Source organism: Leuresthes tenuis, unplaced genomic scaffold (assembly GCF_036924035.1).
Source record: "Leuresthes tenuis unplaced genomic scaffold, fLeuTen1.0.hap1 SCAF_21, whole genome shotgun sequence".
NCBI lineage: Eukaryota > Metazoa > Chordata > Actinopteri > Atheriniformes > Atherinopsidae > Leuresthes > Leuresthes tenuis.
This window is the reverse complement of record NW_027325375.1, coordinates 23855017-23877610: the sequence shown is the minus strand read 5'-3', so window position 1 is coordinate 23877610 and position 22594 is coordinate 23855017. Positions and strand designations below refer to the sequence as shown.

At 39.2% G+C, this 22594-nt stretch overlaps 2 protein-coding genes across 5 annotated transcripts in view; one reads left to right on the top strand and one right to left on the bottom strand.

Moving 5' to 3' along the window:
* The window catches only part of spns2 (SPNS lysolipid transporter 2, sphingosine-1-phosphate), a 59445-nt gene extending 55381 nt beyond the window's left edge, over nucleotides 1–4064 (top strand). For both annotated transcript variants that reach the window (XM_072375756.1, XM_072375757.1), the window contains exon 13: nucleotides 834–4064. In XM_072375756.1, the coding sequence (XP_072231857.1) occupies nucleotides 834–848 (15 nt within the window). In that variant the 3' untranslated portion in view covers nucleotides 849–4064. The remainder of the gene's footprint in view (nucleotides 1–833) is intronic.
* Nucleotides 4065–15443: 11379 nt separating this feature from the next.
* Nucleotides 15444–22069, bottom strand: ruvbl2 (RuvB-like AAA ATPase 2). Of its 3 annotated transcripts, none has more exons than XM_072375087.1 (14): nucleotides 21992–22069; nucleotides 21145–21199; nucleotides 20940–20995; nucleotides 19170–19311; nucleotides 18884–19013; nucleotides 18730–18796; nucleotides 18409–18515; nucleotides 18186–18279; nucleotides 17195–17413; nucleotides 16993–17111; nucleotides 16685–16804; nucleotides 16465–16594; nucleotides 16220–16334; nucleotides 15444–15791 (listed from the first exon to the last, which is right to left on the bottom strand). In XM_072375087.1, the coding sequence occupies exons 2-14, from the start codon at nucleotides 21197–21199 to the stop codon at nucleotides 15766–15768; spliced, it is 1380 nt and encodes a 459-aa protein (XP_072231188.1). In that variant the 5' UTR covers nucleotides 21992–22069; the 3' UTR covers nucleotides 15444–15765. The 3 variants fall into 3 exon arrangements, with proteins under 3 accessions (XP_072231188.1, XP_072231190.1, XP_072231189.1); XM_072375089.1 differs by having other exon boundaries at nucleotides 15444–15788; XM_072375088.1 differs by lacking the exon at nucleotides 21992–22069 and adding an exon at nucleotides 21876–21920 and having other exon boundaries at nucleotides 21145–21208.
* Between the last annotated feature and the right edge of the window lie 525 nt (nucleotides 22070–22594).

The following is a 22594-nucleotide window of genomic DNA, read 5'->3' as shown; positions in this document are numbered from 1 at the left end:
AGACGCTGAACAAAAACATTTTGTTTCCAAAAATCCCCTAATCCTTCTATTTAAGCTAATTAGATCTGTTGGGATATTTCTGTGAACCACATCTGTGTGTCTCTGTGTTGAGACACTTGCTCAGAAAATCACTGCTTAGCTAGAAGCACTAATCCTGTTGTAGCAGCATCAGTAGCTTGTGTACTGGAGCATCCAGGACAACGTAATGATAGACTACAACAGACAGCGGGACGCACCGGTTGTCTCTCACGTCCAGTCTAAAGAGATCACAAGTGTGGCACCATGAGCGCTTAATAGTCTAATCTCCAGCTGGAGTTTAGTTTTCCCTCCGGCGCCACACTTTCACCACATGTGAGCTTTGTTCATGTGCAGTTAAGCAGCTGGGAGTGATAGTCTGTTAGTTTATTTATTTCATGTTAAGACTTTTTTTGTTACAGCTCTGTCCACAAAAACAGAAGATGCAGTCTATCTTCCTGTGAGAGCTTGTTGTTAACATATAAGCTTGAAATTATTATTTGACTATTAAACTGAGGCAGAAACAGTATTATTAGCATCTACTGTAATATAAAGTTCCATCTGGACATAAAGCTGCTGTGTGTTGCTGTGGCTTGTGTTGTGCAGATTTGGAGCATCTACATTAAACAAGCAGTGTTGGTATGCTGTGCGAAAGAAGATATTTAGGTCACAGGCTGGTCCTGGTGTGCAGGCGTTATCAGGAAGGTCCTACCAGATGGCCCAAAAGCTTCTCCCTCACCATTAATTACACGAAAATGTCCTGTGGTGAGGCCAGACTCTAACGGCACGATCTCTTCCCGTTTTTGTCTCATCCTCAGGTGACTAGCCAATGAGGAGCCATCTGAAGGCGCCAGCAAACTTAGCAAGATGACAACATGGTGTAAAAAAGCATGAGCAGCTTCTCTCGAACCACCCTCATGCTCCGCTTCTTTTCGTCACCACCATAATCATCTGCTTCCTTTTGGCTCCCGCGGCTCTTCCTTTTTTACACTCTTGTGGAGGTTCCTGAGAACTGTAACGAGGGAGCGTCTTGCCCCTCCTTAATCCGCCTCTAAATCGCAGATTGGTGAAAAGCTGCTCAGCTGTGTGCTGAACTCAGCCATCTTACAGCTAGTGCTTTCCCGACCTTTGTCTGCGAGGAGCCACTGAACCTTCCAGGGAGCAGGTGGGTTGGAATAGTCCCTTGTGACCCCTTCGACTCCTGATGCCATACTACTGAATGCTGACTATGAACCTGCCCTGTCTGTCTGCCTGCCTGTCCAACAGTATGTCTCTTGTGTGTCTGTCCATCTCTTTCATTGGCTGTCAACCTGCACCAAGTGCCATAGCCTCATTACATTCCTTCAGACTTTGCACTGACACCAACAACCCTCATGATTCATTACCGCCTAAGTTTACATGCACAGTACAGTTCAGCGTTTCATTAAGCAATGTATATGCATCTCTCAATTTTTCTAAACATCGCCTATAAAGAATCATTGGCGTCTCTATTTCTCCACTGCAAATTTTACACAATTCATTCTGCCCTGGTTTCTAGTGCTTGAAGCCAATAAACAGATTCCATTTAAGTGGAACAAGCGATAAAAACAGAAGAGTGTGCTGCAGGAAGGGAATTCTCAAAATTTTGTTTATCTGGTCAAGCACACCTCCAATAAGATGACTAATATCAGATAAATCTGACCATCTTGATCTTAATATTAGCATATGAATATGAATGCAGAATTTTCATGTTTCATTCTGCTGTGCATGTAAACATGGCAGTCAGTCAAGAGCCAAAAAAGTGTTACTGTTTAAAGGTCAGTGAATCAGCCTTAAAAACAGGAGCTTTCACATCTACAGATTTTTCTTTGACCCCCACATGTTTTCATTTATCATCATTCATCTTAGCACTTAAATCAGTGCAGACAGTGCCAGACAACACAACAGAGAGATTTCTGCACATTATTTTCCACAAGGATTCTTGTGAGTTTCTTCTATCTTTTTTTTGTGTGTAATATTGATTTGAAACTGGAGGTTGCTGCCTATGATTGTTTCAGAAAGATGGTGATGCAATTCGGGTGATTTAAAGCAAACACTGGATTTTATGTTCTGTAATTTATTGTTTATGTGCTTTTCCCAAAAGAAAATGGTATGCCACTCTTTTCACTTGAAGTGAAAGGTGGCACCTGTGTTTTGTGCACATGAGAAGCAATACAAAGGAAAAAAGAAAGAAATTGAGAAAACCAACCATTTCTTATCCACACTGCCTTATCGGTGAGCTGAGTTCCCCTTTAGAGGGGTAGCTCTCTGATGGTTGGTTTTGAATTTCTGGACACAACACCCACACAGAGACAGAGTCACTTTTAATGATGGATTCCAGTCCAGTCCTCATTGGTTACAATAACAGGCATTGTGAAGAGAGACCTTTCCCCCATGCAATTGTAGATATCTAATTCCGTGCTTTGTAGAATGGACCTTTGAAAAGAGCCTGAGCCACAGTCATCAGTTTATTACAGATTAGAATCAAAGTCCGAGACAGGAACAGGAAATCCTACAGCCTTACGATAAGACTGATGGCGAGCTTTTATCAACGGTAAGCGAGGAATCCACCTCTGCACGAGCAAAAAACAGTCCCCCCTACCTGCACCAGAGAATGATATAGAGATGTAAATTAAAAAAAAATATTTAACCTCATCACTGTAAGCATATATTGGAGGATAAAACAGCTGTTTGTATATATACAAAAGTGGGCTCAAATGCTTAGTACCGAGGCTGTCGTGAAAGATTCTTCTTGTAAAATATTACCCTGTGAATACAATTGAATCAAAACCTTGATGTAGCCACTTGCCTCAAAGGTTTTTACTTGTGCATAAAGGGAAAGAAAGCACTTTGCAGACCCCTCAGAAAACAGGAGGAGGAGGATGGACTGACCTTAGCAGAAGAGTGCAAGGTGACGTGGTGGTTCTCGTAGCAGCTATGTGTGAGCATGACTCACCGGCTGTGTGTGGGGTGCTGTGTGGGCTGTGTCCTTGATGCCACATCATTAGCTTTAGCTTCTCTCCAGCTGCGTGGAGCTCTCTGAATGTGATTGTGTCCAACCTGACGTGTTTACACACCTTCATCTTCTTAATGAACTAAGCTTCTTACCTTCCGTCTTTTTTAATGTTACCAAATGAGTTTTTTATTAACTACAGTAGAGATATATATATAGCTATATCACGCAGTAACTTTAATATATTGTAAATGATGGCTTGGATGCAATGTATTTATTTGTTTGTAATGAAGAATAATCTATAAAGGGAAGTTTAAGGTTTGAATATACTACATTTTATTGTATCATTGGGTTTTAAAATACCTAGTTGTTTCACATCTTTTTGTATCACAATGAAACAACACAATACCTTTTTACATCACTAAGATTCATCCTGTTTACTGTGATCATGAATTGAACATCTCACACAATGCAATGTGATGATTTTAACACAACCTACTGGTCTCATCATAAGGATGCAATACTTTTTGCGTTCATTTTTATAGCTCTTGTATGCTTTTCTTTCTTTTTTTTTCTCTTTAGAACAACTTATCAAACCATTTTGCACACTTAAAGTTCAGGGATTTATTTGAACCACAGCCTAGTAATCAACTTCACAACCTCTGTCACAGAGGTTTGTCACTTCATGCTCACAGTAAGTGCTGACATACACAGCTGTCAGTATGGAGGTTGGCTCTGGTCAGATGGGTCATGAATTGAGTTTCACTTTGCCAAAATTGAGCTGATTTAGCACCAGTCCTTTAGCCTGTTGTATCAATTTGTTCTATGTTAATAATCACTGAAGTGATGTATTGAGAATGTGCTATTTCTTGTCATACAAGAATCCTGTATAAAGAGACCTATTTCTGATTTTGAGCAGAAAACAGAGGTTATTTTTATTTTTAGAGCAAGTCAGTTAAGAGAAGTGTGAGAGAAATCAAAGGATGTTAATATAGAACTCAACTGTGATGCTCCCGCTGGAGGAGCTGATAGAAAATGTACATGTCTGTAAATCAAATAAACCTATTTAATCACTTCATACCACTGTGTAGACTGTGTTTCTTTTCATTGCACCACATTAAAATGCAACAACTGTCTTCATACAGAAACATTTCCCTGATTTATTTGGAGAGATTTTCATGTTGATTTTGCCTCAATTGAGATCAAGTGTGTGTGTGTGAAGGAATGATGAATGTTGAGATTAATATTTTAAAGGAAAACTTGATTTATTTAACAAAAAGTGCAGCTGAGCCAGATAAACAATAAATCTATACTGTGGAGAAACAAATAAACAAAACTAGGCTTTGGCTGTGGAAAAAAACATGAGGCAAATCCTAAATACAAGAATACCTGTGGCATCAATGAAGGTAAGGATTTTGCACTGAACTGAGGGAACCTGGAAACTAAAGTACTGTGGGGAGGTGATTGGGGATGAAGTGCAGCTGTGAAAACAAAGACAGGTGACTTGAATGAACCTAACAACATGACAAGGAAAAACATGGCAAAAACTATTGAGTAAAAATAAACCGAAAACCTGAAAACAGAACCCAAGACATGACAGAAAAAACCCAAAACAAGACATGACAAATTTCAGAAAAGAAAACATGTAGTTCAGTGCACTTATAGCAAATTCGAAATGATATAAACCAACAGAGTCAATATTGAAAAATAATGGATGATGCTTATCAGGTTCCTCTAAGATGAAGTGTCCTACTCTGAGCTTTCACCCTCCATTTTTACCATCAAGCCCTCCCCAGAGATCTTTAGCTCTGACTCCCTCAGTTCTGAGTAAAATCCTTTCTGCCTCATTCAGCCCTCTAAGGATACAAGTTGGTTAAAAATGGGAAGTAGCAAATCCTGCTATCCTCAGTGCATTTTGAAAGAGTAAAAATAACGGTGCATTGCTGAAACATACAAACACACTATCTAACTAAAAAAAATAAAACAAATTGATCTATTGTCACCATAAAGTGTTGAATATGCAGGGCCTGCCACTTTGAACAGAGCTCAGGTGCTCTGTTTGGTCCACCACCACAACTGTGACATCACTACAAGGCCCAGGATGTCATATTCATTGCACAAAATCAACCTTTGCATAAATGGTCCTGCATCAAAAGGTCTAAGAAACATGAGATCAAGTGTAACGGTGATTAACGTGTGGAAATGACTATGAATATATCTGCATCCTGAATATGACGATTAAAAAGACATTTTGAGAAAAAACTCAGTAGCTAATTATTAGATGGATATCATTCTTTTAACTTAGTGTAAAATTATGCGTGTGTAATGTGAGGAATCAATTAAGAAAGTACTACTAATCTGTCATTGACATAGTATTTCATGGGCTTTTCTCTGATCCAGTGGCAGTTGCACACAGTTTTCTAGATAATGAGCTTCCGTAAGAGATCAAAACTCAAAGTAATGCTTTTAAATCCATTTCTAATTTGAAAACATTGTGAGACCGTAGGTTTTTGCTGTTTTAGGATCAAATGTTTTAGGAACAAGCATCTGTTTTATGATGCATTTTGTAATTCTCTTTTAGTCTCTGTACATTTAAGCCACTATTGTATCAACTTTGCATCTTTTCTTGCCCTTCAGTATGGATTTTTCTTTTCTAGATTCTCACTTTTGCAGGAATCTCTCCCTCCAAGTCTGTATAACACTTCGCAATTTTGGCTTATCTGGAACTTGTCATTGAAATCCATGATTCCAAGTAATTTACCAGCATTTTGTTCACCTTACTGCAGAGTTTCAGTTGATTCACCTCCTCTGCGAGGTATTCCAACTATTCTATTTTGAAATACACACCACTTTCAGGAACTAGATCCCATTAAGGGCCTCCTGTGCTCGTCATTGGAGGGGCTTACAAAGACTTGATTTTTATCGCAGTTGAAGAAGCCTGGAGTTGATCCATGAATGAACTACTGTATTGTTCAGGTTCAGTCAGGCAGGCGTATGAGAGGCTCGGTTTGTAAAGTAATCTTGTAGTCCCCTGCATGGTTTGCAGATGCAGTGACACATCACAGACACAGAGCTCTATCCATGCTGTGGATGCAGGCTTAACAAATAACATAATATTCACCTTCACAGGAAGTCCTCACCTAAAGGCCCTCTTTGCGCTGACATTCATTGGAAAGAGCAGTTAGCTAATAGCTAATAGCACTAATGGACATGTCTATGAGAAGGCTACACAAGAACAAAGAGTAAGTATGCTCTGTATTTGTGACAAAAGAAGACATGAGATTTTGTCAGTGAAGCCTTTCATTAGGCAGAACAGCACTTAAACAGACCCCACTTTATCTGACATGACTTCAGATCGAAGAGAGGAAGATTATGTAGGAGCCAGAGGAAGCTCAAAGTGAAGTATTAGTGTTTGGTTGGTGAACGACCCAGAGAGACCAACACCCTTTCCCACAGTCAGACAAATATGTACCCCTAATGTCAGATGCTCCAATCTGAAAGTTAACACACCTAGTCATGCAGCAGGCAGGAAAACACCGGGGCGTAGACAGGAAAAGGGGAGCCATTCCCGCAAGCAATGGAATTTCCATTTGCACTTTGCCACTTAAACTCACAGAGGACAAACTTTATACAACATGCAGGGTCAATTATGTTGAAAAATAGCCACTGGAGGATGCGAAGCATCAAAATGTCAGCTTGTTCTGAGTTTCAAAGCAGTATTGTTGAGGCTATCCTCTTTTTAATGTGAGAGTGCTATTTCAGGGCACAATGCCCTGTTGTCTAGAAGTGTATTCAGCTGAGAAAGAATAAGATGTTTATTTAGATCAAAGCATCACAGTAGAAAATAATTTTACTCTTAAAGCATTTTTCTGTCTTTGAATGCATGTTTAAAAATAGAAAACGGACACACAGAAGTTTAGTTTCCTAAAAAGAAAACTTTATAACATGCAGGTTACATTATGTATCTGTAGATGAAGCTCTTCCATTCCCAGTCATTTTCACAAAGAGCACTGACCCAGAGTTTTTTTTTTTAACCATTAAAGCAGTCCTGTAGAGATAGTGTAACAATAGAAACATAGTCTAGAATTAAAAGCCTAAAGTGGTTGGTAGCATAAATCAAATCTAATAACACGATGACAGCATTTTGTTACAAAATTGCAGCACAATAGATCTCATTCATTTACTTTTTATGACAAGGCTTTTAAATAACAGTGTCAACAACCATGACTCACGCTGTTCCTCAGGGAATATCTTTATCTAAAACTGGGTGTAATCAATTTTGATTTTTATCTTTGCGATAAAATTACATGGTTGAGCTTGAAGCAAGAATTCCAGACAGAAGATCCAAATGAAGATGGCCACGACTAGATTTATGAATGCTGTATCACAAGCACAGCACAAACGAAGGCCAGAGTGACAGAATGGATTTCAGACTTTATTTTTAGAGTTATTAGACAAACACATGAAACACATGTACAATTCTCACCATCCCACTTCTACTGTGAATCTCTCACCTCTCCGTGTTGGCAATCATCACCTTCGCCAACTCACCTCACAATGAAGAAGCATTGTTACCTTCATTCAGTTCAATAATTTTATTGTCCCAAGCGATTTTCTCTTTGTTTGTTTTGCTTTGTGGTCTCTTTTAAGTTGAATCGCAAAATTATCCACTAGTGAATGCATCTTTTGTAGTTTCAAACTTTGAATGAAAAAAACTAAGCTTGCTTCAATGTGAACGTATTCTATGAAAGGAAATATTGTCATTAATGTATAACTGGAGTCAAAACAACAATATCTAAAACCATAAAAACTAAAAATAGTTTCAAGGCAACAATTTTTATTTTTTGCATGAGCTGCTTACTGAGTTTAAATTGAAGTATAGGTAATATGTGTGCAGAACACGGTTTTGCACTGTCTTGTTGAAAAATGTATGGACATCCCTGGAATAGATGTGGTGTTGAATCCAGCAAAAATTGCTCAAAAAATTTTCAAAATGCTGTCATCACAGAAGTGTAAATTACCTTTTAACAAATCACAGATCCTGGTTTTTGGACTTCAGTCTGAATGGTTCTTGTCCTCTTTAGTCCGGAGTACACCGTATCTATTTCTTCTAAAGAAGATCTTTAATACTTAATTGTCTGACCATAGTACACATTGCAACTTTGTGGTGGTCCATCAACAAGCCTCTGAGACCAGAGAAGTTGACACCTCTGGACAAGATTAACCTAAGGCTTCTTTTTTTGCAAAGCAAAGTTTTACGTAGCATTTGTTTACATTACTCTGTATTGCTGTGCTTGAAAAAGGTTTTCCACGGCAATTTCTTGCCAATATGATTATACCAGCAATTGATAAATGACCGTTCTTGATGCAGAGCTATCTGAAGGATCAGAGATCACAGGTATCCACTTTAAGCTTGTTTCTTTGTCCTTTACAGACTGAAATGAATTGACCTCATTACTGGCCTTAAATTGCCCCCATCCAAATGTGTACCAGGCCTTAAACGCATTAATGGATATACAGTATATCAACACATTAAGTTGAAGAGATAAAACATGAAACTCCCAACTTTTTCTTATTTGGAGTTGTAGAAGAGGCACAGTAATCACTATTTGATTTAGGTGTCAGGCAGGAAACTAAAGTGACTCAGAATATATTAAAAAGTCAACATAATAAGGTAACAATAAAAGCCTATTTATAGTACATATGACTTATTGCCCACATTGAACAGCTGAGAAATGTTCCCTCACTCCCTCTTCTCTTGTTGTTGAGAATCCCTTCTTTAGTAATCATTGCTATTATATAGGAATGGACATTCAGGAAAGAATCTACTAACCTCCAGCTGTCAGGCTGGGCATAAATGCATGTGCTACGATACCATTAAAGAAGCTGACACACGTACCGTAGGAAGCATGGCATGCCCTCTGCCTCTTTGCTGTCTGTCCATGTGGAATGAATATGAGATTAGCTTCATGCTGGGCTGAGCAATGTCAATGTCAAAGGGAGCAAACTTTAACGATTCAAGAAGATGTGAACGGCAGGTAATGATCAGGCCTGTTGTCATTGAAGCCACAGTATGAGAAGCTGTTGAGATCATTTAACCAGTTTTGATAAAAACTCTCCTCATCGGGCTTCAAGTCCCTGGCCTCATTTAAAACTGTACCAGTGTGGTCCTCAGTGTGATGAGATATTAATTTGATTTGCATGCTCACTAATGAGGATGTAATGTAAATTGACAGTAGCACAGTGTTACCGCAATGTGCTTGTTATGCGCCGCAGTGGGTTCAGTGTCCGGGTGAAGCAAGTTTGAGTTATGAATACGGAGTTTTCTGAATTAAACATGAGCTTACGCCTGAGTTGGCAAAGACTGAATGATGCTGGTTGATTTAAGTTGCTATTTTTGGTTCAAATGCTTCCATATTTAGAACTGATGTTTCCACTGCGGCAGAAGCTGATACAGAGAACCATCCGAAGGCTAGTTATGCATGTGCCCATGTGTGCATGATCACATTTGCAGTCATGTGTTGCACACATGAAGAAGAGGCACGGAAGCAGCTTTATGAATGATTGAGCGTCTTGTCGAACACAGGCTAAGGCAATGAATGGCAATAGCTCTATGAATGAAAGCAGAAGGGCACTATACACTATATACATACAGTGTGTATACACACGACAAATAAAAGTCTCTTTCAAGAAGCCTGATCAAACAACCCACACCCACAAAAAACACAGCAGTAAATGTGCATGTGCAGCTGGCTTACAGGAGATCTTGTTGATTTCATCAGCATTAATTATTATTTAGGGATAGATTTTTAGCAATAAATTATTCAAGAACTTGTCTGAAAACGTTTTAATAAACTATTCCAAGATATTGTGTTATACAGGCATACAGGGCCTTGCAAACTATGCACAAGTTTGGTTTGGCATTTCTTTATTTTTGCCTTCCAACTTGAAATCCAAATGTTATTTCTTTTTTTTTTTGTGGGGGTAATTACATTACATTACTTAATTATCATAGGTAAATATTTTTGAAGGGGCAAAATGAAGGAAGCAAGAAAAAATATATATCCTTTAGCATTTACCAGCTGAAGTCAATACTTTGTACAGCCTCCTTTTTGCAGCAAGCCTTGGCTTAGATCTCTGTAAATTTGGCACTTCAAGGCACTGATGTTTTTGCCCATTTCTCAAGTCAAAACTGCCCCAACTTCTTCAAACTGGACTGGTTTTGCTGGTGAACAATAATCTTTAACTCATACCAGCGATTCTTAACCAAATTTAGGTTTGCACTTTGACTAAGCCATTACAAAACATTTAATGACCCAGTGTTAAATGTTTTGGGAGTATCCCCTGCTTTTGTCACATCATCAGTTAGTTAGTTCTCGGCATTTGCAACGTGCAATATGCAAATGACTGGTAGGGTCAGTGTTGGGGAATGAGTTATTAGATGAAAATATTATTAGAAAGCAAGTATTTTTCTGGCCTTTGACTGTACATAGCTTGAATAAACCAAACCAATTATGAGACTTCTGTAAGTAACTGGGAGCACCTGCTCTTAGTTTAGTGCTTCATAGCAAAAGGGGGTGAGTACATAACCACTGACTGTTTTTCTGGGTTTTTGGATTGTTTTGTGTAGCTTGGATTTTGGACTACTTGTGTAATTCCAGGATATAAAATATACAAGTATAACTACCAAAATGACAGGTTGTAATGCACCAAATTAAGAAGAAATACCAACAGGGGTGGATCATTTTCACTTTCATTAAAAGTGTTCCATGCAAAGAACAGATGACATACGCAGCTTAACTAGCTCTTCCCTGGGAAAGCATATGTTCTGAATCCGTTGCACTCTGATACCACAACCACAACGTACAAAGCAAATTATAACATCAAAGCCTGTACACAAACAAAAAGTTTCAGACATTTTTTAAAGACAAGCAGCGTGACTCTTGAGATACATTTTTGGCTGGTGCAATACTTTAATCTACAGTGAAATATCTTTGCTGCAGAAATTGCTGGAAATGTCCCCTGAAAATGAAACATAACTATATCTTTAGAGTAGGATTTTGGAATTGATGGGGTTTCTGGCAAAATCTTAGAAGCTATTGCAGCAACTATGAAACGGCTGTGAATTCTGAGATATACCTGTGCTTTTGGGATGGTACATCATGTGTCACCAGAGGTCAAAGTAATCACTTTGTAAATTGTGAACGTGTCTAAAATTTTGTGCTAACATTCAGGGACTGCTGTGAATGTACTGCAGTAGTTTGGTGCTGCAATTAGCCAACATTTTCTTTTTCTCAAATATTTCCTTTATGTGCAAATCTAATGTCTTTTTCATCTGCCTCATCTGCTAATTAACAAATATTTACAAGTTAACGTACTAAACTAAGATGGTAAATATGGTTGATTTACTTGACAGAAGTCGCTGCCATGTCAAGTTTCAGGACTAAACAATTTTTTTGCTAAATGTAATCTGAGGTGTGTAACTATTGACTGACAGTGAACACCTGAGCTGAATTTAGGTGCACAAAACACTCCCCCATTCCAAATAAGATGGTATTCTACTATGTTTTTAACATTCAGAATATGTTTTCCCCTAAAATTCTGGTTCAGATGAAGCAATGAGTAGGATTTTTCCAAAGTATTCCACTGCTGGCAGACCGCTGCATGCATGTCAATTCAGCCTTCCTCCTTTCCAAAACCACTTTCTTTCAAAGGTCTTTCATGGCAATAAAATTCTTTCAATGTGCAAAAGTGCCAAAAACAACCAGTAATGTGAGCTTTTCTTTTGGACATGCATCTGAACCTGGTTTGTGTGGAAGCTACAGGACCAGTCAGGTGAGTAAACTGGTGGCTGTGTGTTTCATACTGTGGTTTTAACCCCATAGAAGAAAAAAACACGAGCAAAATAGGCCCTATTGTCAATGTCTCAGTCGTGGTCTACCTAATGATTATTGAATTACTATCATGTGACTATTATCTATTCAAATAGGAATCATGCCTTGATTTTTAACAAAACGAAGGACTCCCCCACCTCTCCCACCACCAGAAGAACAAGAGCAGAGAGTTATCAAACACAAATTATCAGATGTCACTGAGGCAAGACTGGAATAGAATTATTCCAGATGACATAGATTCAGAGACCAGTCCACAAAGAAAATGTGTGCTTTTTTATTATTTGCAGCAAAGTCTCAACACTCATGGCTGGCATGTTATTTTTTTTACGCTATTTGAAGGTTCGGGTTAAGGTGTTACGGCCCAAAGTTTGGTGTAGTTAGAAATAACATACAGGCCTTTACTAAGTGTTCACTTAGATTTTCTACATTTATTTCAAAGTCACATGATATTATTCATGTGACATCATTTGATTTTATGCAGTATTTTCTTTTTAAATTGTCCACGTTTTTTCTTTGCTTGATTTTGCCACTTAGACTTGATTATCTATAATAAAAGAAAATACACATTCATTATCATGTGTTTAGGCATATACGGCCAGATGCACTTACAGTGACCTCTTTCTCTAATTTTACCACAGGAACCACATGCTCTGTCTTTGCACATATGGCAGCAAGAGAAAAGGGATGAACATTTATTTTTTCTTGGAAACCTCAGGAAATTGACTCAGATTTTATACATTCAGAAGCACCACATTCCAAACGGTGCTTAAATCCCAAGATCCTATTTAAAGAACATGACATCAGAATGAAAAGTTGGCAAGACCGACACAAAAATAAACATAGAATGGGTGGTTGGGACATGCAAAAGCAGGTGATACAAGAGGAATTCATAGCATTAAGAGTTTCCATTGCTGTTTGCAGAATTTGACTTTCTGGTCCTCTTATTGACACAGGTCGTATCTGCTTTGAGAGGTCACCATGTTTGAGAAGTGCTTGAGTCAAGTGTAGAGTCAAAAGATAAAGAAACAGAAACACTATAAGACTGAATCAGTGTGGCGATGGCTTTCAGAAGGAGGCATCATCACTTTACTGTCCCAGGGACACTTAAAGAGGTAGTATAACCTGAGTGGGACTTATTTGTCTCTACAAGCTGCAACAATTAACTTAAACAAGAATAGGCTGTGGCAGACGGAGTATTTCTGACTACAGAACTGTCGTTTAACAACCTTTTTTCAAGTTGGGACAGGAGCAGGACCAGAACCTTTTCAGAACCTTTTAACAACATTATGCATTGTAGTTGATGAAACCTCCAACTTTGACCCCCAACTTCTTTGCAACTTTACTTGAAGGAACACTGTTCTTTCAGAAGTCTTTCAGAAGTCTTTCAGAGTGCTAAACATTTCCTGCCTTTAAAAGACTGAGCCTCTCTGGGAAAAGTTGTTAGTTAATCCGATTTCCTGTGTGAATATGTGTTTTTGTTTTAAGCATTAAATATCTTTTGTTGTATCGGTTTAAACTTTGTCTACATGTATTGGGGGAAAAAAATAATCAAAGAGTAATTTCTTTCTGTCTTTATTTGCATTCATTTAAAAAACTGAGCTTTAAATAGCATAATGCAAAAGCCTACTTTAAATACATTGCTACTTTAATTACTTTACTTTTCTTTAACATTCTGATTATATGGACGTAAAAAATGATTAAATCCTGAATTTTCTTTGTTGGGCTGCTTCAGTTGCAGTCTCAAAGGGTGATCTCATCATGTTCAAATCCGGATTGTTTGGTGAATCAGTCAACTATTAGCTTTTCCTGACGACACTTCCAATCAGCTGAATTGATCAACAAGTCAATTTCTTTCCTGAGTGATAGTATTTGATTTGGTATGACCACATTTAGTTAATGACATTCATATAAGTAGGGAGAATGTCCACTGACCCTTGACATAATCAATGGTGACGAAACCTTTTCTGTTATTGTGATCCAGATGAAAATCCTCAGCCTGTGTCCTTTATTGAATTCCTTCTTATTTAAAAACGTGGGTTGCTGCTAACAGATGGGAATGAGATGTATGCAGAATGTTAGCATTCTCTATGCTCTATTATGAAAAGAATAATAATAAAAGGTCACAAGATCTGTACAGCAGCAAAATGGCACAACATGTTAGTATGCTGTGCAGCTTTGTATCCTGTGGACACCATGTTGACAAAGAATGGGAGCCAGTCCAAAAAAACCAGCTCACACCCAAAGGGGCTGAGCTGAATGGGATCTGTAAACAGTGACTTTGGGTTTCGCACTCACACACCGAAAAACAAATTTCCCTCAGTGAAGCGTATTCGGTGAGATGTTAATTTGCATTGAGACCACTGTAAGTCCACTCAGAGGACGGCGATTCATTGCATCTGCCCCTGACGTCCATGTTTCAACGTAGCATCGGGCACATTACATGTGGGTGTACCAGTTTGAAAAGAGCCCCAGTAAATGCCAAAAACACAGTGAGTTTATCACACCCTGTTTTATGAAGAAATGAAGGCGTAATGAGTTTACGGCTACCTATATCCAAGCAGTGAATCCAACACACGGAGTCGTCGGCAGCAGCCAACAGCAGTCTGGTGGGACAAAGGATGCAGGTTTACCGAATACAAGCAGCAGGGTCACCTTCTAACACATCACATTCATTATCACGTGAAAGATAGGCTGCACTGATTTATATAATCTATATAATCATAGATTCTTGGTTGTATTTACATCCAGGTGTACAGTTGGGATAGTGGGTACGCATGTCTCAGACAACATTTTGAGCTTAGCAAATGAATCCTTTATCTTGTCAAATAGAAGGAATACACATTTATTACTGCTTTTAGAGTTGAAACCAATGAGTCTTATGAATATCTCATTTTTCACATTTTCAGCTGTAATTTCAATGGAAAACTTTCTGCTGAATCACAAACCCAGTTTCACACAGACAAAAGGAGCAAGACGATGAGATCATCTAATTATGTAAATATGGAAGAATTTAGAAGTGCAGGTGAGTCAAAGATGGGTAGGACCTAGAGTGTAAAGAATTAAGGTGCAGTCATTAAGGCTGGACCCATTTATCAACAAAAGAATGATTAAACGAAAAGATATTTTAAGGATGTCTGCAATGCTGTTTGAGTGGTTAATAGAAAAACACGAACAGCGTCTTTGGTGGTATGCTGCCAAGTTCGAAGATGTATACAACAAAGATCTTAGAGCGCCACCTTGTGGTAGCAAAATAATAATCTTTATACTGTTTAACAAAGCCTCGGGGGATTTTTGTTTAATTTAATGAGATGATTAGATATAACAATGATACTTGGCCAGCTGAAGTTTTCATTAATTATTCAAAGACAGGTCTGAATCATGCTGTGGGAAACCCTGAGCTAACACCTGTGTTGTAAAAACAATAAGGTGCAGCTCACTAACGTTAAATTGAACTAAATCTGTGTTGTGATGGAGAAACAAATCTTTTCCTTGTGTTAAAGTTTGCTTTAGAAGACTGATACAAAAAGGAAAGAACATCTGAGGAGGATTGTAAAAAGGCTGTTTAATTATTAGCATAAACCATGTAAGGTCAGACCAAAAAATGAGAAAAACACTATAAGGATGGGAGCTCCTGCCACAAGGCCTCAGTGATGAACAGATCTGTCAATTCAGAATTCATTCAAATCTCAGTACAAAAGCTGGAATTCAATGTTGAATTAAAAGGAGAAAACTGAAGAGTTGAATACATTTGTGTTTTGTCTTCAATGCAGTCCAATGCTGGAATTCAAACTTGAATATAATCCAGTTCTGAACAGACACCAAACTCAGGTGATGAGAACAAACATAACAGTTCACAGAATAGGGGAAACAAAGCAGTCTTCTTTATTATGAGGTATCCATTGCAGCTGCTTCTGAAACATAGAAAATACATTTATTACTTATTCACCAATGTAGTTTCACATTTAGAAATACCCTTTTTCCTGCAAGACTCTTTTCCATTGACAAAAAAAGGGGAACAGAGTACTCAAGCTCAGCTCTGGCAGATTATTTTTACACCATCTATTCACCTTCTTACAATTTTTTACCCTTCTTGCTTTGATGTGAACCTACAAACCAGTGAGTTTTAGGAAGCATATTAAAAGTTACATTTATCCAAATGTCTTTGGCAGATTACAGCAGGTTCCTGCCCTGGTTAAGAGTCTGTTTTGGCATTTCGAGGTGATTTTTGCCTTTGGTTCATGCTTGTGTGAACATGTTGGTTTGAACTGCTTAACCTTGGGACAAAGCAGAAAAAAAACCCTGAAACCAGACACACACAGAGTGGAAGCAGCAAACTTACGTGTTTCATTAAAGAGGAAGGAATCCTGGTACTCCTTCATGTACTGAGACGATCTGGCCTCATCCAGGAACAGCGAGTAAACCCTTTTAATGTCTTCCACCTGAACTTCTGTTCCCTGAAGAGGCCAAAAGACAAATTAAATGGAGATTAAAGACAATCACAACCAAACTACTAAAATTGAGTGACTCAGTTTATCTAAAAAAAATTAAATTGTGTTGCAGATGAAGTCCTCATTCTGATCTTACCTTGCGTTTACGACACACCAGTCCTGCAGTGCTGATCAGCTGGATGGCGTAGCGCAGCGACGTCTCCATGCCAATGCGCGTGAGGACCGTGTGAGCTTCCTCACTCAGCTCCACATCCTCCTCCTCACACCTAAAACATAAAGATGCAGGTTTACTTCCCTTCTATGATGCTGGGGACGGTGAATCAAAGTTTGCCGGCAGACTGAAGGCAGATTTGCACCTGATCTTGAGGATCTGCCTCGTCTCTTTTTCAGTGTAAGGGGAGGTGGCGATGATGAGCAGGCGATCCAGCAGGTCGATGGGGATGCCGTGAGGGCTCTGATAGTTTGTGCCACGGATTCTGCATGGAAAAGTTGTTTAATAACAGCAGATAAGAGGTGAATGGGTTCATATTATGAACAATTCCCCTTAGAAATGGTGTCACATGCACAGACAAAAGATACCTTAAATTACATACTCAAAATCAGCTGATAACAAACTAATTAATCCGCACAGGTCATTTTCTCACTGGATGTGCGTAAACAGTACCGAGTGATGCCTCTGTTGGTCGCCATAATGAGAACCGGGGATAGGTCACTCTCCAGGGCGCGGTTCAGGAAGGAAAAGCACTCCATGTCTAGCATATGGACCTCATCAATAAATAACACCTGGAACCACAGACATGGAAAGTTTGTTAAGTGCAAGCATAGTGAGAGCCATCTCAAAGACACAAACAGTCAATTAAACCTACCCCGGGAATAATCTCTGCCTTGCCTTCTTCCCTCCACTCACACACTTTGGCATTAATCTGCTCGCGGACTTCAGACTTGATCTCACCGGTGTCCCCAGAGAAGAGAGCCAGGAAGCCCTGTGTGCGGCTGTTGATGACGTCGATCTCATGGAGGGACACTGTATGTACAACCTCCTTCCTCTTCTGCAGCTCGCCCTCAGGACATTGTACAAACTGGGTCTACAAAAAGAGAGAAAACACACATTTGAAAAGGGATTTTTTTTTTGTGTGCACCCAAGACTGACCAGAGGAAAATAGCCACTGACTGAAAGTGGCAAGGATAACAAAACCCTAACACACCGAGCCAACAATCAGCCTTTGGCAATGTCAGTAGTTGTGTGACAGACAGTCATCGCTGTCAGCCGCTGTTCATCTGATCTGTCAGATTTACTCTGATTGAGTGACTGAGTAAATGAGAAAAGAGATTATTATGTAATTTTGGAAAAGCAAATGACTAAATCAACGTGTCACTCATTGTTCGTCATCATCATCTCCCCAAACACTTTGCTTTTCACAGCAATATGAAAAGTTTAGTGAAGAAACGAAAGACCAAGTAATAATGACAATAAAGGTGAGAACAGCCCTGTTTGACATTTTAAAGCAAACACTGCTTTGTTGACATTCTTACTCAATCTTTTTTCTTTAATATGTGGTGGAGATATGTCCCCATGACATGCATACATCATACTTCCAAACTGACAGTTGGAGGGGGCTTGTTGCAGTGTGTTAAAGTGCTATTTTTATTTTTTTCCCAGACACTTGTGATGTGAGGAGACGCAAAGGGAGGGTCTAGCACCTGATGCTTGGTGTTGGCTTTGTATATAACAGGCTATAAACATATCCATGGTATCAGTCTGTTCAAAAACCTGGCAGTACTGTAAACTCATGTGAAAATCTTCTGTGGCTTGTGACGCCGCCGCAGCAATAAGACTTTAGGGAAGTGATAGCATACCTGCGCTCCCATGGCATCATAGTCTCTGGCTCTGGTGAAGGACCGTCCCAACTTGCTGATTTTCCCAGTGGCTTTGTCAATGGTAATAACATCTCTAAGAACAGAGGGGCGAAATATATCAACTTAGCTCAGGTTATTCGTTTAGCTACACCAAAGCGAGACGAGACAGTGTAAAAAAAAAAGTCATATCATGTAAAGATCTATGAGACAGAGAATAACTTACCCAGCTTGAACCTTCTCTTTACTCAGACTGTCAATCATCTTGTTGCCTAAGTCATATATTGTCTCCATTTCAGTAGTCTTTAGGGTCAGCTTGCCCACTTTTGCACCCTGGTTGAAAGCATGCCAATTTCAATAAAAATGTATACCTCAAGTGTTACCATAATCGTTATCATTGCATGAATTTTAGTATTTCAACGCTGCTTTAGCATCTTCAGATTGTCATGACTGTCTCCTACAATCACCAATACTGCATTTCTCAATGTCTCAACAAGATTGTAAATGATGAGCATATTTAGAGCCAAAAACAGTGAAAGCAGCCCACCGTTCCAGTGGCCGGTCTGTCGATCTGGATTTCCACCACCTCTCCTTCAATAATCTCGGTCTCCTCTCTGTAAACAAAGAACCAACTCAGTGAATAGCACTTCATGTCAAGCAAAAATAATTAGAAAACACAGTTATTGTTTCTGTTAACTCACTTGATCCTCACACCGATGGCTTTTCTAAAAGCTTGGCTCAGTGCCTCAGTCTTGCTCATTTCCAGAGAGAAGATCTCACTACCAGCCAGTGCTGTAAAGGGTGTATCAGGGCCAAGAGACTGAGCTATGCCTGCATGAAAAACAAACTCAGCTAATTAGGAACAGGGAGCAGGAACTCTTTGTTTTAACAAAAATATAACTTAAACCAATTGAATCAACTCCAAGGGACAATATCACTTCCAGTTAACAAAGATGTGTTTTGGAAAGCTTCCAACATGGTTCTTACCCATAGCAATGGCAGTCTTTCCTGTGCCAGGTTGGCCAGCGATCAGTACTGCCCTGCCAGCAATGTGGCCATCTTTGATCATCTCCAAGATGACCCCTGCAGCTCGACGGGAGGCCAGCTGGCCAACCATCCCCTGAGACACCTGCAGGTGAACAGGAACAGGTCTCCTTCAGCCCAAACTCATCACATACTAATGCACACCTGTTCCGCTGGCATACCGAGAAGCTGCTCAGAATGTTGTTTAAATCTACATGTCCTTGTATTTTCCAAAGTGAACTTATCTATCAATAAAAACATGGTCACATGTATAGTCATTTATTATGAGTTATATATATATATATAAAAAGACTTTTCTCTTCCTTTTTAGGCTGAAAGGAAAGAAGATTTTTCCCATAATTTTTGGGTGCATTAGATAATATTGAGGAAGGTAGAGCACAGTGCAATGTATAGATTGGGCAGAAAGTTGCAAAATGCAAAACCCACAGCTGTAAGAAAACCTCGACCACCGCCAGTCCTGGCTTTATGATGAGTGGTATGATAATGGATGGGCTGTAATGTTGCTTGATTTGTTATGCTCAAAAACAAGCACAAACCATTGTTCTAATACTGGCTTCTGCATTTTTGGTTTGTTGTTATGGGAAACATTAAGTTTCACTACTTTGCTATAGTGCACAGCTGACGAAAAAGGGCTTGATGAAAAAATTCTCCAGAACAGACAGTATGTGTAAACACAGCACTCTTTGAGTCCACTGACACTTGGGGGGTAAAGGGGATATCACAAAGCTATAAATCAATCAGCCACAACATTAAAATTTCCGATAAAAAAAGTGAGTAAGAGCTTTTTTTTTTTATACAATTTTGAAGGTGTCCCCGCTGACAGGCTTTTTTTCAGTGTAGCTGGACAGACGTGCGGTCCTCCAAAAAGCTAACTACACATTGAACAAATGCTGATTGGTTGAAAGTTAACTTGAGCTACTAGAGGTGGGAGGGGGCTGACAACAACTGATTTAACAACAAGGGAGACGAAGCACCAAAAACCACAAATAGCTAAGGAGCACAGGTGAAACAGGTGACAACAGCTACACTGGACAATCTTTATTCTCCTAACACTTTGTTTCACTCCGTTACAAAGTAGATCTCTGTCCACGTTGACTTCTGTCTTTTCCACAGCACAGCAAGCCTGAAAGACCAACAATAGCACCAACACAACCCACACTATACCACATATTTATGAGGCTGACTCCAATTGGCAGCTAATTGCTACAATGTGTAGATGTGCATTTTTCAAGGCATGAACTGTGCCTATGGAGATCTATGGTTAGCCCTTAACACTGCTCATCTTCCTACAATGCGATGCTCTGCTGGGAAACTTTCTTCCTAGCATTCACATGGAGGTCATTTTGACACTTACCACCTACCGAGGGACAGCAGGGGGCAATGCAAAAACTGCTAAGGCAGGAGTGGAAGAAGATGCCAAAGAGTGAGGTGTTTAACGGGCCTCTAAATTACCAAGATGCCGACCTGGTGGGATCCCATGGCATTTGTGGGCTTGCGAGACCCCACCCAACAAACCAAGAGAGCCACAAAAAGATTCTTAGCCAATATCCCGGTGCCAGACACACCTGGACACTCCCAGATGTTCTTTATTCACAACTTGATTAATCAGAGCTGCTTTGTTGGCATGAGGACCTACTCAATGACAGATGAGTAGTCATAATATTATGGTTGATTGGTGAAAAAAAAAAAAAATAATCAAAGCCTTAATGTTACCTGTCTTGGCTCCAAAGCATCATCCAAACCAAGGCCACGGATATGAGAATGAGCCCCTAAACAGAAGGCAATAAGAAGATAACATCAGTCACATTTGGAAGAGAACGTAAAGATCAGGCATTTCTTGCAGAAACACACTCCATGGTTAACTCATTTAAATCATTATTGGAACTAGTTAAGGGTTTCAGTAAATACAGATTCTTACCAATTCTCTCAATCCGTGTGATGTCACGAACCTCTGGAACTTTTGTCGTCGCCATCTGTATAAAGTTATAAACAAAGAGCAGAAATATTTGGCATGTGAAGAATACAATTAATCAAAAAATATTTAACACAAAAAGGCATTTCTCGTCATTATTCATCCTAGAATCACACTATATGTTAGAACAAATCAAAGTAGATATTTCCAAGTGTTTTACATATCCATATCACAGTCAGCTTTCATTTGCTAGCTCTCTGGTTTTTCTGGGGCCGATAGAATGACATCCATTAGTCGTTCAGACCACAAAAAAAACTACAGAAATATTAACATTTCTTATCTAGAACACGTTACCGGACATACGATCAAAAATACGAAGCTGGTTATTTTGCTAATAACACGTTAGAATAGTCTGTCCAGTCGGTTGTCATAGTGACAGCTTCAACGCATGCCACAACATACGGGCAGCACAGCGATACCAGTACGTTAGCCAACGTACTACCGCTGTTCATCCATAATTTTTTGTAATTTTATGTTATATAAGCCACGGAGAGCTCGTGGGTTGCCAGGAATATTTCAATAACATTGTATAACCAAACTACACACCAACTCTACAACCATCAAAACACGGAGAGATGGACGACATTTAACGTTAACGCAAGCTAACGTTATGCTAGTCAGTTAGCTAGCTCTATTCATAACTGTCTTCATTCAATACTGCAACATACCTAAATGAGGACGTCCTGCGCTTCTGAATAACGTTTTAACTCATACTACGCATGCTGCAACAACCCGATGTAAACGTTAAAAATGTGAGCTATCCATCATGTTTATTAGAAGCGTTTACACTCACCTATGCAACCACACTTCATGAAATGTGAGAATGCGGCGCGTCTTTCTGAAAGTGCGCCGGGTAAATGTGTCCGAGAAGAAACAAATTCTGCTTTTTTTTTCTTACAGGGTCTTTCCAAGGGTGACTGCCATCTACAGACTCGGTAGTGAATGACAACGAATTAGTCGTCGAAACCTCGTAGAATACAACATGAGTTTTAAGACCTTAACGGGGTTGGTACAAACCTTGATTCTGAAACATTCATTAGATCGTCATTCCTCGCCTTGCCATTCAAGATTTTAAGATGTCACTTGTTCTGATGTTTTTAAAATGTAATCAGGATTTATAATTATTATCATAATTGCTGTTGTTGTTGTTTGTAATCTATTCATTTAGAAATGTGTGTACTTGCAAATGATGTAATCCCAACTACATGTGTTCCTGTACTGCCCAATCCTGGATATTCCAAAACAAATATGTTTTTTATGAGGACTGCTGGAAGAGAATTTGTTCAGGGAGGTAGTCTGTTTGACATAGCCAATACCGTAGATCTAATCTGTGGGTAAGCTGCTGGACAAGAATCGTATAGTCAAACACCTTTTCACACAGTTTCAGTTTTCTCCC

What these genes read in the sequence shown, in the direction of transcription:
- ruvbl2 (XM_072375087.1), bottom strand. Translation starts at nt 21,199, where the DNA reads ATGGCGACGACAAAAGTTCCAGAGGTTCGTGACATCACACGGATTGAG. An exon ending in CACACGGATTGAGAGAATTG is followed by an intron (nt 20,996 to 21,144) that starts GTAAGAATCTGT and finishes CCTTCTGTTTAG; the next exon opens with GGGCTCATTCTCATATCCGT. An exon ending in AGGCAGATCCTCAAGATCAG is followed by an intron (nt 16,595 to 16,684) that starts GTGCAAATCTGC and finishes TTTATGTTTTAG; the next exon opens with GTGTGAGGAGGAGGATGTGG.